Source organism: Scophthalmus maximus, chromosome 3, assembly GCF_022379125.1.
Source record: "Scophthalmus maximus strain ysfricsl-2021 chromosome 3, ASM2237912v1, whole genome shotgun sequence".
NCBI lineage: Eukaryota > Metazoa > Chordata > Actinopteri > Pleuronectiformes > Scophthalmidae > Scophthalmus > Scophthalmus maximus.
This window is the reverse complement of record NC_061517.1, coordinates 7,995,596-8,010,236: the sequence shown is the minus strand read 5'-3', so window position 1 is coordinate 8,010,236 and position 14,641 is coordinate 7,995,596. Positions and strand designations below refer to the sequence as shown.

At 44.2% G+C, this 14,641-nt stretch overlaps 1 protein-coding gene across 6 annotated transcripts in view; it reads left to right on the top strand.

The window, feature by feature from the left end:
- The window catches only part of LOC118316650 (protein bicaudal D homolog 2), a 42,675-nt gene that overhangs the window by 7,226 nt on the left and 20,808 nt on the right, over positions 1-14,641 (top strand). For all 6 annotated transcript variants that reach the window (XR_004795240.2, XM_047330918.1, XM_035644674.2 and 3 more), the window contains one exon: positions 10,486-10,698. Coding sequence is in view for 5 of the 6 variants with exons in the window: in XM_047330918.1 (XP_047186874.1) it covers positions 10,486-10,698 (213 nt within the window). In the remaining variant the exon portion in view is untranslated. The remainder of the gene's footprint in view (positions 1-10,485; positions 10,699-14,641) is intronic.

Below are 14,641 nucleotides of genomic sequence, written 5' to 3'. Positions count from 1 at the left end.
TTTACTTGTGAGGAGTCTGGCAGGGGAAGCAAATGAAATATGACTGTGTCAGTCCGGATATCTTTTTGTGGATCAAAGGAAGTGACCAGATGAGGTTCATCAGGCAAGTCACCACTGTCACCTGCGTTAAAGAACAGACAACAAGGAAAGAGTCTCAACAATAAAGACGAGGAATGTCTTTGCCTTTCCTGCTGTGCTAACCTCAACAATCATTGTGCTGCATTTCCTTTCAGTGTTCACAGAGACCGAAAAAGACTTATGGAAACACTTTGTAGCATTTTTTAATTTGGGACACAAAAGCTGTCCATTAGTGATTATCTTTCCATGTCTATGGTTGTTCAATAAATGTGTTGAAAATCAGCAGATTTTTTTTTTTTTTTTTTTAGAAACATTTGATGTGAATTTCAAAAAGTTGTTAAAAAAAAGTTGGATTTGCAATTTTCAACCAACAATCTATATGCTCATTTTCTCTAAACACATAAGCTGTTCTAGGCAAATGTCTGTGAATGTTGTCCTGGACATTTCCCAGGACTTTTCCTGCCAGCCCCCTAGTAAAACTTCAGCCACATGTGAACGGCAACTCAGTCCATGTCTAAGAAAACAGTAAGCAAAGCACAAATGTTGTTGTCCTTTCAATAAAAATCAACACATTGTTTCCCCATATTGAGGGATGCCTTACTTTCCAAGGCTTTGACACCTGGGCTTTATCGAGTTTTGCCCCGAGGGGTATTTTTAAGCACCTTCGATTGATCGAAATATCCCGAGGGAAATAAAAGATTAGAGATGGGGGGGAAATATATTTGCATAGATGACAAGCAGGAATTAACTTGTGGTAGCTATAACTGGACAGATGGTGGGCGCCCCTGACCCCACCCATTGACACACACGCACGCACACACACACACATACACACACACACACTAAAGATGTTGTGCAGTTTCTCTGTGTTTGTTCCAGGGCATTTTTCCTGGCTTGATGCAGTTGATAAAGAGATCAGGGACGAGATGCAGACTCTGTGTTCTCTGTTTACATGAGTACATGAGTACATTTCTGGCACACCCATCTGTGGTTCCTCTGAAAGTCTACATAGGGTTAATCTCAATTATCCCCCGACTGGCAGAGGAGTTCCTCCCATCTCACCTAAATTAATCAAACCAGAAGCAGACTCTGTAAATCATCTTCTCATTTTAATAGGCCATCTATTCAGACATTAGCAAACCCAATTTCTGAGGGTTGTCCTTTCGCCCTGGGGATCCTTTTTAACTTCAACACCACAGTAGTAGGTCTACATTCACTCCACACTACACTCCCTGCCACCATCCTCCTCCTTCTCCCTCCCTCCCCAGGCTCCTATTGTAAATAGGCCAGTGGGCCTGGGTCTCTCGGTCGCAGTGTCCCCCGGTCTCATGGAGTTAAGGCTTTGAAACCCCCAGGCCTGGTAGAACAGGGGAGGGATAGGGAGGAAATGGGAATAGAAAAGGGGTAAAAAAAAAATTAAAAATGGAGGGGAGATGAGAAGACAAGAGTCAGGCAGGGGGCTGGCTGTACAGCAATAACAACACTGGAGTTGGGGCTCAGAGGGACCAAGGAGAGGAGGGGTTTTAATTGGATGTGTGCCAGTCTCTCCAGGGTCCTTGAGAAACAGGGAAAGAAGAAAAGGAGAGAAGTTTGGTGGGAGGGGAAATGGGCAACGCAGGGGTTTCCTGTGGGAACCAGCCTGCTCTCTTTTAGGTGGGAGAAGAATAGAGGTTTATCTTTCAGGTGACTTAATGGGTTTAAAGTGCTGAATATTAGTTTTTTTAATGTTTTTGTACAAATATAGCTTAGTATGTATCTCATAAAACAGCAGTTGGCTGTTATGCAGCATTTGTGCAATGTTCACTCTAGGGCATTTTGTTTTGGCTTAGCTTTCAGCTTCTTCCATTATTTTTCCTTGAATACTAAACCAGCAAACTGTTGGTGGAGAGAGAGATGTGGGTATTGTAGCATGGTTTGTATTGATTGTGAGGAAAGAAAAAAATAATTGTTTATAAAATCCAAAAACAATAGTTTGTTGTGTCGGGGAAGAGAGGTCATTAGTCTCAGTGTGGCTGGGAGAAAGGGCAGGACCTGCCCAGGGACCATCCTCTGGGAGGATGAAATAAAAGAGGCAGAACAGTGGAGATGGGGACAGCACATGGGGTGGAGATTGGGGAATATCTTTAGCCTTGTTCTTTACTGAAGTGCTGGAGGAATTGACAGAGTAGATCAGGAATGATAAATAGTTGTGTTCAAGTGGCAACATATGAGGCACCTGAGATTGAAAAGCGGATCTGCAGTCCCTCCCCCACCCTGTCAATTCCTCAACCTGATTGATTAGACCTTTCCCGGCACTATTGGATGAGTCTAGGATGACGAGGGGGGAAAGCTTAAGGGTGTAACATACAGCATTTATCTAATACATGGTCAATGGTAAGGTTAAACCCTTCTAAACAAACCGAAATGCACAAACAAATAGATGCAATGCCTACTTACCCTTCCCCCTTCTTACTGCAAAGCTGACCTTTGACTTTGGAAGAAAATGAAATCATGTGTGTGTGTGAGTGTGTGTGTGGGTGTTCAAGTTCATAAATGTATGGACATGTCTGTGTGTCTCTTTATGTCAGGAACAACAAGAGGCTGTTCAACTGTGGAAGACATATCATTTGGTAAATCGTTTATAATATAAAATAACATGCATAGACTAAATCTATACTAAATTGAGATGTGATCTGAGTAACTAATTGTTTTCAATGATGTAGTCTTGGCCAGAGAGCAAAGTGCAAGACCAAAAACACTTCAAGTCAACCTCAGATCAACATGCTCATTGTGCAAACATGTCTGAAACTGGAGAGGCTCGGGACACGGGTGTGGGCCGCTGCAAGAGATTGAGGGAGGAGAGCAGGCTGCGCTATAGGCTGAGCTCTGAAACAGCCATCTGTGTCAGTGGCAACCCTTTGCCCTGCCTGTACTCGGTGCCTCTCGCTCCATCACTGTAATTGGCACGGTAACCATAACGACGGATGTTCCCCTGGAGTGTGGGCGCGTGGACCTGGGAGGACTCAGTCAGACGCGCGGTGTCATACAGAAAGGGGGACCGACAGGCAACTACAGCCTGGGACAGATAAGGCTAATTTAGCATTGCAAATGAGCGAGGCTGTGAATGCCCCGAACTGGAGCTGTTATGTGATATGAGCGATGATAAAGAGCCCAGACTCCAGCCTGGACGCAGACATGGTGGTGCATTATATCAGACCTATTGAATTACTTTCCCTGGAGACACAGATTTTTTTCTTTCTTTTATTCTGTAGCAGATTTAGCAGCTGAACTATAAACATATGGGAAAAACAGACTACTTCTTGTGATTAATTGAATACTAAGACTAAATACTGAAGAATAGAGCTTAAAACCTTATTCGCCACCACGTTGCACTAGGTAATTTTCGCTGTGGAATATGCTCCTTTTTACACAGACGGGTATGTCGCACCTTCATTCCGCCTCACTGTTATGTATAAAAGGTACCAACATGGAATGCCGAGGCATCGTTGTCCCGCCTTTATGGCAGCAGGGAAGTTACTTGCAGAGTAAAATCAACGTCTGTGTGAAAGGGAGAGCAGGAACGGCCGGACGGGACTCTCAGTTCAGTGTGAACAAGCAAAGGGATTTTCTTAACAGCAGTATGGTGAGATCTCTGTATATAAGGGGCGACAGAAGAGAGAAACTCAAACAGTAACCCAAGTCAAGACAAACCTACTGAGGAAACACTTACCCGAAATCTGCTTTCTGTGTAAATGTTGATCTGTGGTTTGTTTTTCTCGCTTAGCTTGTGTTTCATGGGTGGAATGAAAATTACCTTACATTTCCCTTTGCACTGCGTATTCTGTGTCATGTAAATCCGCCGTCACTGTTATGTATCATATACACTGAAGGCTCAATATACTCTGCTCAGATCCTGATTCTTCGACTCACTGCCGGGGGCAGAAGGACAGTTTTTACTCTGTAATAAAACAGGAGCCGGTCCATGAACACCCCCACAGCACAGAGCCTTCAGGCGGACACAGACACCATAATGGCAGTGGGTGGACTGGCTGCTTCCTTTTGCAGGTGATATTTTTTCTCCGAGCTCCGGTCTTTGTCAACGTGTAATGAATATAGATCAGCAGCAGCACGTCGTTTGAACGCGAGGTCTCGTCTGACCAAAGACGAACTTCACACAGAATCTCTGATGCTGACCTCTGATTAGTGGCCTGTGTGAGCATAAAATATGTACGTTTTCCCCCAGCCAGAGCCGACCAAATACTAGATGACTACAGCCTGGTGTAAGAGCTTGTATCACTGAACTCCTGCAGCCCAATTAGTACTCTGATATTTTTTATGGTTGCGGACAACTTCTTCAGTGAGGCATGTAAAGGGCCCCACGAGTCTGATTAGTGCATCGCTCATATCCAGAGACGTGTGTGTGTGTGTGTGTGTGTGTGTGTGTGTGTGTGTGTGTGTGTGTGTGTGTGTGTGTGTGTGTGTGTGTGTGTGTGTGTGTGTGTGTGTGTGTGTGTGTGTGTGTGTGTGTGTGTGTGTGTGTGTGTGTGTGTGTGTGTGTGTGTGTGTGTGTGTGTGTGCGCGCGCGTGTGTGTGTGTGCCTCCGCCCAATGGCTCCATCCCCTCTAGCATTTGCTTTGTGGTTATTTTTTTTCAGGAGGTTCATGTCCTTCAAGTCTCATGACGACACGTTCGCTTTCTGTCAGTCTACTTGAGGCCAAATAGATTATTTTCAAGGAAACGTGTCTTGTAAACTCACATGCGGGCATGTTTCTTTAACCTTTGTTTTCTTATATTCTCTCTGTAAAGTATTTCTTGCCTTTGGCGGGCAGTCCATCGCCTGCATGTGTTGAAAACATGAGTTGCACGCAGCGTCGGTGGAACGAACCCCTACGAGGCTTTGAAACGCTCGCCTCATCTTCCTTTTTTTTTATCTCAGAAGGGAGAGCAAGTCTCAACACTGCCGGAGTGCCAGGTGCTGCAGTATCGCTGACTGCAGGGCACAATGGGGAAAATTGAGAATGGGATGTGTGTTTGTGAGGCTGTGAAATTGCCCAGGCCTGTGTGTGAATAATTGCCCGACGGCTCTGTGCTATGCAGTGGATCAATGTGGCTTTTTGCCAGGAAGCTGTGAATATCTTTTATATTATATATTTTTAAAATCTCTCTCTCCCTTTTTCGTTTTTTTGGCACATATAACTCCTCGCATACATCCAACTGTTAAATATGACAGTTTCTAATGCATTTTTTGGGGGGAATTTCTCTCTTAGAATTACTTAAATCTTCCACATTTGTATGCAGATGCAAATTCCTGCTTGAAACGTTTGAATTTCGAGTTGCCGACGTGGTGACAAACTGTCAGAGAAGAGGAGGATTCAGACCAGTGGAGAGTTAATCATAATACCAGTGGATTTGTCACGGGATGAAAGTGAATCTCTGTCTTTACCATTCCCGTCATTCCCTGCCCCCACTGAAGAGTAAAGTCTGAAGTAAATAATTAACTTCTCCGTTACACATTATAGCAAGATAGTCTTGGCTTTGACATAACATGCACTGATCAGCAGCAGCCTTCACTGTAAAGGTGAAAGTAAAAGACGCCTATACTGCCACGTGAGATGGGCAGTATAGTCCTCACAGAACCGTGCTATACGGCTTGTTTATGCAGAAATAACATGGTGAGCACTTATATCCCCAAGACAAAATTAAATTTTGGTGTAGTAAGGCTCTTTCAGTGTAGAATACTGGGTCAGCCTACATTGCTCGGCCACACAAATGTATTGCAGGAAGCCACTTATTCCCCAGATGTCTTTTAACCGCATGCCCCAAGAGATCTGTATTATGAACAGTTGATAGTGGACGGCTAAATATAGGATCAGCACACACCTCGAAGCTATTTGTCCTTTCAGTGTCGCTGCGCAGTGGAGACGGGAGACAAAAAAAGAGGGAGAAGCACAGCGCGTTTCTGTTTTATCACCACAAACTGTGGCTCCACGTGAGTTGCGACTCACGTGGCAGGAGAAAACCGCTCGGTGTGTTTTCCTTTTTCTTTCTGCTCCACCCCTCTTCCTCCTACAGTCGCCTTCAATGACGACACTTATAATGACCGGCCTTCAGGAGCTGCTGAAACACTGCTTCGGCATCCAGGGTCAAGCCCCAGCACTCTGACTACACCAGTCTGAATGACTCGTAATGTTCAGCACTGATCACAGGATGTTTGCGTTTTTACAAGAATGCTGCTGAAGAGACGGAAAATCTCAGCTACGAGTCAGACTCGCATCACAATACTGCATCTCCTGGGTTTGTTATCTGGTTTTCCTTCTGGGCGAGTCCTGTTGTGCCCTGTCTGCCATCATCTAGTCAGATTAGTGTATCAGCATTTTACCTCCAAAAATCTGTGTTTGGGTAAAGGAAGGCATCTCACTGCCCTCTGGTAATTATTCTGTCCTGCTACGTTTAAATTTGTAATATTATATTCTGGAGATATGCCAAAACCTCCTGGATGAGACTTTTTCTCTTTTCTCATTTTCATTTCCTTTTCATTTTCACTGTCTAGAATTCTGGATTTCACTCTTCTCCAGATTTTGTCCCCATGTTTATTTATTTCATTTTTATATATTTTCCTGAGGATGTTTATCCGCCCATAGAAAACCCTACGGTCTGGAGGATTCCCGAGACTTGCCGTAAAGCAAAGTATAAGCAACTTTCTCTGTCTTATCATGTCTACTTCTCATATTCTGGCTGCGTCCTCTGCTGATCTTATTGCGGCAAGCTTTTTTACTTTTCCACCAGAGTCAGGCTGTGAGACCACAGGGGGCTAAATGTAAACTTGAACATTAATGAGATGATTATACTGTGGCTGTAGCAGAGAGAGAGGAATCCGATCCGGATCCACAGTTCTCTGATGGGGTTTTGCTCCTAATGCAGGGCTTTTGCAAAAGTTGCAGTTGTCGTGTCTCTTGAGACATCTACGCGCTCACTGTCCTCACTTCTTGCCACAACAATCCTTGTTCTTTGCCAGAGGAACAGGACCTTAAAAATAGATATTTTTTTTGGGGGGGGGGGTTAACTTTAGCTCCACAGCGCCTCTGACACCAGCATTATTGATCTGTTTGTTACTTGTCAGAGGCCCAAAGCCTTTTTCCCTTGTGCACTTGACTCACCGGATTAGACGAACACGCACAGGAGCATTCTGAGCAGGGAAAACCAGAGTGAACTCTGTGACCTATATTCTCTCTGCTTTAATTTCCAACGCCATGTAAGGTGTTGACCAAGAGCAGCGGAACCTCTAGCCTTCAGAACCCCGTGTTGAACACTTCCCCTCTTATTACTAAACAGAGATCACATTGCTCAAAGGCCCGAGTCCTGATTTGTCTCACCTTTTAATCAGTGCACTTTGAAGTCTGTGTCTCTGGTCGAATTAGAGGACAACGCAGTGATCACACCACGCTGTGTTTGAACACAAACACAAAGATAGTCTTTGTTAAAAGGATTTCCTGTGAAAGCACACTCTGTTGTAGCAACACTTGTTTTGCAGAAAGATAAACCGACTGATAGCTGATTGAATTTAACACCCTGGGTGTAAAAGAAGCCTCACCAACAGGGAAATCAATGTTTTGATGCGCCCTCTATCTAAAATGTCAAAGCAACATGCTCCTGTCTTAAATTAGTCTGACTTCCTGCACCCACGCCGACGTCTTTATTTACACTTTAAGTGTTAATCGCATGGTAGTCATATCCTCTGTTCTGATGTGAGCTGTGCATGGGGAAGTAATGAAAAATGTTTGACGCCTGACAAAAAAGAAAAGAAAAGAGAAGTAGGATCTGAGGGCGCTCGTCTCGCTGTATCAACCCCTCAGTCACATCAAGCGTTTGATCACAGTGATTACATGCTTTGATCCCCACATGGCAGCCCGGAGCACAGAGTCCAGCCCAGCAGGGAGACTGACCCTCGGCCCATAATGTGTGCACTCATCTGGAATCTGCGGCGGGATAAACCTCTGAAATTATACACTTCTCCTTATGTAGCGTCATAATGTTTGCCGTAATCGTCTGTGTGTGGAAAATCTGTGAGGAATCACAGTCCAGACATGCGTGCTAATGACTAAAGACCTACCTTTGATTAGCTTTGCAGGAGATTAATAATCCATGCTCACATGTCCAATGCAAAAAAAGCAACATATGCTAAGATAAAGATGAATTATAGATTGGGTAAAGCAGCTCACTGTGAGATTATAGGCTTGGTCGCGTGCGTCCCCAATTTACCCTCTCCGAAAAGTAGCCTAAACCGCGATTGGGCAGCTGAGATTAAAGACCTGGCGTCAGTGGGTTTGGGCGGGGGGCTCTACTTTATGTTTGAAAGACAGGCCCGTTGGATTGGATTGATTGGAGTCCTTTCAATATCCACCATGCACCGAGATTATAATGATGGGATTCTCCTCGTTTCTGATTGGGTTAATCCTGCTCCTTGACTTTCTAATTAAATCTGGCCTGCTGCTGATTGATGGTGTGTTTTTTGGAGGGATGGGAGGTGGTGGGGAAGGTACGAGGTTATTTAACTTTGACTCTTATCTACAGTTACTGACATTAGTGTTATATTGACAGACACGTGTCAGTTAACACCCATGTGAATTTTAGTTATAAGATTACTAACGCACCTCCCAGCGGTTATTACAAGTTCACCGTGATTACAAGTTCAGTTTCTATTTTGAAGAGGAAACATGTTTGTATGTTGTAGAGCTGCAACTAAGAATTTTACATTTATAACACTTTTATCATAAATTAATCTTCAGACTGTTCTTGTGTCAGGAAATTGTGAAAAAGTCTATCACAATTAAAGCCCAAGGTTACGTCTTCAGATTGCTTGTTTTTTCAGATTAAAAGTCCAAAACCCAATTATTTAGTTCACTGTTAAAGAAACTGGAATTAAGCATCACTGGACATTTTTACTACTATCAATCATCAAAATAGTAGTAGATAAATTTCCTGTCACTTGATTAATCAACTCCAGTGTGTTGATTCAGTGGATATTTGATCTAGCTGGGTGAGATTTTCAGCAATTTATCTATAAAAGCGAGAAAAGGTCGAGATATATTTTAGCACATAGGCTCAGGTAGGCATGTGCAGTAATGTGATGGTTTATGAAGAGGTTTGCCCACAGAAAGATGAGATTCCTCGTGCCGCTGTCAAAGTTAACCTCATTTCAAACTGCTGTTGCTTCTAAACAAACCATATTGTGCCTCAGAGTGAGAGTTTCCCTGCTCGGACTGCAAATCTTTCCTGGAACGTGAGAGGTATTCCAGCTCCCATGCACGAGACGTGATGTCACGCGCTCCTGTAACCCATTAAACTAGTAAGTAGGTCAGTAATATGGAGTAATACAAATTTCCAGATTTTCCTTTCTCAAAAGGAATTACTGGGATTAATACGATACACAGTCAAACGGAAAATCCTGCAGCGGCCACGTCACGTGCAGTTGTAAGGGGTTAGCAGGTCAGAGAGAAGAGAGAGTGTGATGCAGAGGCGAACACGGCTGGATTCACTACCCCAGGTTGATTTCAGATAACTTGCTGTGCTCGAGCTGTGAGGACAGATGAGAATCAGAATTTCCATTGGCTCACAGGTGGATACAGGATTGGAAATGAAATCTGTACACAGTTATTTTGAGAAGGGAGAGAGAAGCCTAAACTATATTCTGCTGCAGTGAAGGTCACTCTCTCTCTCTCTCTCTCTTCCTCTTTGTGTCTCGGTCCACATCCACAGTTTTGTCACTGCCTTGCAGGCCATTCACAAATTAAGGTCAAAATTAAGGCAGCACTAATAACAGAGAAACATAATTCATATTCCACAATCAAACTACACTGTTCACAGCCTTCAACAGAGTATCTCCTCCTACAGAAGGTAGAAGCTGCAGCCTATATGTAGTTATTTAATCTTCATGAACTTCATCCCCATCTGGCAATCTGTAAAAAATCAATATCTGTTGCCCTTCCCTTGCCCTGCTATGATCTCTAAGGTATTAAGAGCATTAGAGTACAGGCTTCTCGTGAACACCCGGACACACTAGTCCATTTGCTCTACTTTGCCTGTTTTGCTTTTCCGTCTGTGGAGTCACTGCAGAGCACTTGCAGGGGAGGCCAACGTCCTGCGGGTTAGGGAGGGAGAAAAGGGGGGAGCACACGGGGGGGAAGATGGGATGATGCAGCCCAGACGGAGTCTTGTTTTTTATCTCTACTAGGCAATGGAAATATTTTGTGGATATTTTTTTTTTAGCCACAGTTCCCAGTTTAACCACATCAGAAGCGATCGGTTTTGTCGCTCATAAGCATTTTAATAGCAAGTTAATGCTTCATTCTCTAATTTACATTATACCTCTTCTGTTTGGATACCATTAACAATGCAATAACAACAAATTCTCCTTCCCTGCATCTCCAGGCCTTCGGACAAGCCCACTTTAACCACAGGAAGGTGGCTGCAGATGGGGAGAGTCGCGAGGAGTCTCTTATCCAGGAGTCGGCCTGTAAGGAGGCCTACTACGAGCAGAGGGTCCTGGAGCTGCAGACCGAGCTCCGCCAGGCGCGCAACATCCTCACCAACACCCAGTCTGAGAATGAACGTCTGAACACCATCTCCCTGGAGATGAGAGAGGTACGAGAACGAAACCTAGAACCAGAAACATATCATGAGTTGTCGTGGGTTTTTTTTGCAACAAGTTGTAATCTTTACGTTTCATTTGGGCTAATAGAAAGGTTTCATAGGATGCTGAACACTGCACATATGATATATGAAGCGCCAACACAAAAAGGCTCAGTAAATACACTTCAAAGATGAATCCTTCAGCAAGGACACTTTCTTATTTCAGTACTTTGAAGATGAACTCACTTCAGAGTTGTCTTGTTGTGTCTTGTGCTCTTGTTTGCCTGTCGCTATAAGAACAAATGGGTGTGTTGGTTCATGCTGTCAAATACATTTTATTTTCTGTCCGAGGCTACTGAAAACCTGAAAGAAGCCCCACTTTATGCTATTCTGTACGGGTGATAAGAACAAAAAATGTGGGGCAATGTTGTTCTACCTTTTAGCAGCAGGGGTAGTTAAACAGCCACAGAGTCGGCATTATGGGCAGACACTATACGCTTTTGACTCCTGGACACCAGCATAATAAAGTCAGACACGGGGGCAGCATTGAAATGGCAGAGCCCCCATAATGGAAGGTCTCCTTAACAGGAATATAGTTGGATATCTGTTTAAAAGGGGCCAGTTATTCAGCACTAATCGATGTCAAGTTCTGTGTAGTTGAACCGAGCAAGAAACTAATAAATACTGCATTTAAGTTTTTATTACTGTTCGCTGGGAGCAAAGATGGAGTACTGCACACAGTAATTACTGGAGCTGCAGTCATTCACCTGTGTTAGGCTCAGTGTTGCTGTCCAGGCCTGTAATATTCAGGGTGTGATGGCACAGTCAAAAACTGTTTTTTGACCTGCTGAGACAAGTTTAATCCAACTGTGATGATTAAAGCAACACTTTGCCTCCGAGCTTCACGCAAAGTTTTTCATCCCTATTGTGATCTATAGGGTGGAGTCATAATGACAGTAAGAAGAAAAACACTGAGAGCATGGGAAAGCTTTTGTTGTGCAAAAGCCAACACGACACAACAGTATATGCATAATTGCGAGATTAGTATCTTAAATTTGGGTGAACTGTCGCCTAACCGTCGCTCCAGCTGTGACAAAAAAACTAAACAACCTCCACCGTGGACAAGCCCTTTACCAGCCTGGTAATTTCTGTTTGACTGAAGCCCAGCCACAACATTTTCCTGAATCTGAGTGTACCCACACCCTCTACACATCCCAGCGGATATATATTAGTATTTGACCCTCATAAGCTTCCCTAACTGTCATAATGCAAACCTTTATTGTCCGCGCCCCACTTTGGACAATGTCTGACCTCGCTCACTGCTGCCATTAACATACACTCACAGCTAACTAACCTCATTAGACATGACGACCAGTGGCCATGCACGCATGATATTGCATGATGGAACCTGATGAGGAGATTTGGAGATTGAATTAACGGCAGAGCGGCACGAGCTGAAATCTGGTAGATGTGCGGAGCTTTGAAGAAGCCTGCTTCAACACAAACGGAGAGAGACACAAAGGGGTGAGCAAAGGATGAACGCAGCCTGACAAGGGGGGGCTCAGGGAGCCCTTCACCTTGAGATGGGTTTCTTTTGATGCAAAGATCTGTGCTCCCTTGACAGCCAAGTAAAGGCTGGAATAATGAAGAGGGGGTGGTTGAAGAAGCAACTTGTTAGAGGAGTCTGGCTATGCGAGGAGAGAAGGAAGAGTTATTAAATTTAACTTCACTTATTTGACTCTCTCAGATCTCTGTAGGACAGCATTGTATTGTTTAAATAATCAAGTGTATTCATACTGTTCCTGATGCTGGACGTCCAATTCTGACCCTTTTTTTTGCCTTTTTCTCCTCCCTCCTCTCTGTATAATGCTCTGGCAATGCACTACTTAAATCCATCAGTCGTGCAAATCTTCCCGTGTTTGTGCAGAGCAGATTTAGCTGAGTCTACTCTTTTGAAGGTCAAGTTGGTAATTCCAATGTAATTGGGGGAATGGGGGACGAAAGGGGGGCCGCCCCCCGGAGTGAGTCTAAAGTCTTTGGCACACAGATGCAAGAATGAATGTTTTCTGAGTCACTGCTTGAAACAGATGTCAGCACTGCTTCTCGCTGAGATTAGTGGAAAAAAGACCTGAAGACGATCCCTCACGACGACTTATGCGCTGGAAAACTCCAAACTCCAGTATAATTAGGTCAGCTGCTGCTCAGCTCCCTATCTGCATTGGTTTAAGTTGGGCATCGCTGAAGCCAAATATCATGTTTTAGAAACAGAACATATATTTCTCTGTGTAAAACATGATCACTTTGTACAAAGACATGATGCCCCCTAATGTAATTTACTTGTTATATATTTGTAGGTTAAAGGGCTTACAGTGGTTGTTTTTTTTCCTGCATATCCTGATGCTGGTGTTGCCGGGTGGCCTGCAGGATGCCCTTTCTGCAGGTGCCATTCCCATTATAAATACCCCTGGTGCAACACCATTGGCCCTGGCCCGCTCTAATTGGCTGGATAGAAGAGGCTGGAGTGTGAATCACCCCATGTATGGGCGATAATGACACCCTTCTAATGGTACTTCTGTGGGTGCTAAGAGGAGTGTGTGTGGCAGGGAAATGGAGGGAGCTCTTGGCACTGAGGTTGGCATTGCGACCAGACTGATGGAACTGAAAGAGGTCTTTGTCTCGCGGGTTTCAAATTAGCCCATAAGCTCGGGCTTGAGGAGGAGGAGGAGGAGGAGGAGGAGGGGGGAGGGCGGGGCAGTAGGAGACGATAAGAAATGTGCGAAAGAAAGAGAATGAGTCTGAAAATCCGTTAGAGAAGGAGAAAAGCTTAATGAGTGTAAATTCAACACCAGTGGCGGACGATTGTGCTGCTTTTCGGGGGCAGCATTGATAATCACATTGAGCCAGGAGGGAGATTGAATGACTCAATTTCATCATGGAATGCAACTGACAGTTGGGCTGTAACTGTCACTTTTTGTGTTTTTAATTTGTCCCCTACGAGGTTCCTCCATAAAAAAAGATCTATTTAAGCTGAGAGCTTTCACGGCTGCAGCTGAAAGAGAACTCGCTAAAAGGGCTTTGGAAATATAATTATATATAATATAAGATTGGAACGTTGCTCACAAATAAATCAAAAGAAAGTGTTGTAATTCCACTCAGTGTAAAACTACACAGGCCAGTTCATTCACTACCATTTAGTACCAGCTGTAGACATACACCACATTTAAACCTCCCAGGCAGCGTCTCATGCCAAAGACTTGAATGTTGGCCCCCGAGCACCGATAAGACATATCTCGCTGCCATGGTGCAGTCTACGGGATTAAACCACCACAAAGAGCCAGTAACATTGTAAGGAGGCGCAGTCTAACAGGCATGACTTCATTAAATTCAATCTCATGTCTGGAGAGGAACGTGCCCGCGGTGGTGGTGGCTGCCATTATCCTCACAGAATGGGGATCCTCGTCGCCTGCCTCCCAGGAAATTACTAAGCAAAGCTGCAGATGGCAAAGCTGAGAAAATGTTATCAGTGTACTTCAGTCTTGCTGTTCAGTGTTCACACTCGTAAAAAATGTCATGTGTTTCCAGCGTCAGCTCGTGACTACCTGCCGTACTTCCGTTTGCATCTTTCAGGAGGCAGTGTTGACTCAGTAACTGTTGCGTGCCCTCCACTTTTAACAATCCTCCTTTGTTTGCTCAGACCATTTTACGCTCACAGGCACTTAAATTATGGTGTTGTGGTTTTGGTCAATAACCATAATGTTGAAGTCATTCACATGTCAAACATGATTAACATTTTCCACCTCATTGACATAGTGGCTGGAGCTTGATTTAAGTGCTGCTACGATTGGCTGGATTAAATACCTGACAGGTAAACGGGGGTAGGGATGGAGGGAGGGAAGGTGTCTGCATTGATGGGATGAGTTTAAAAGGTTAGAAGGAGGCAGAGGTTTAAGCTCAT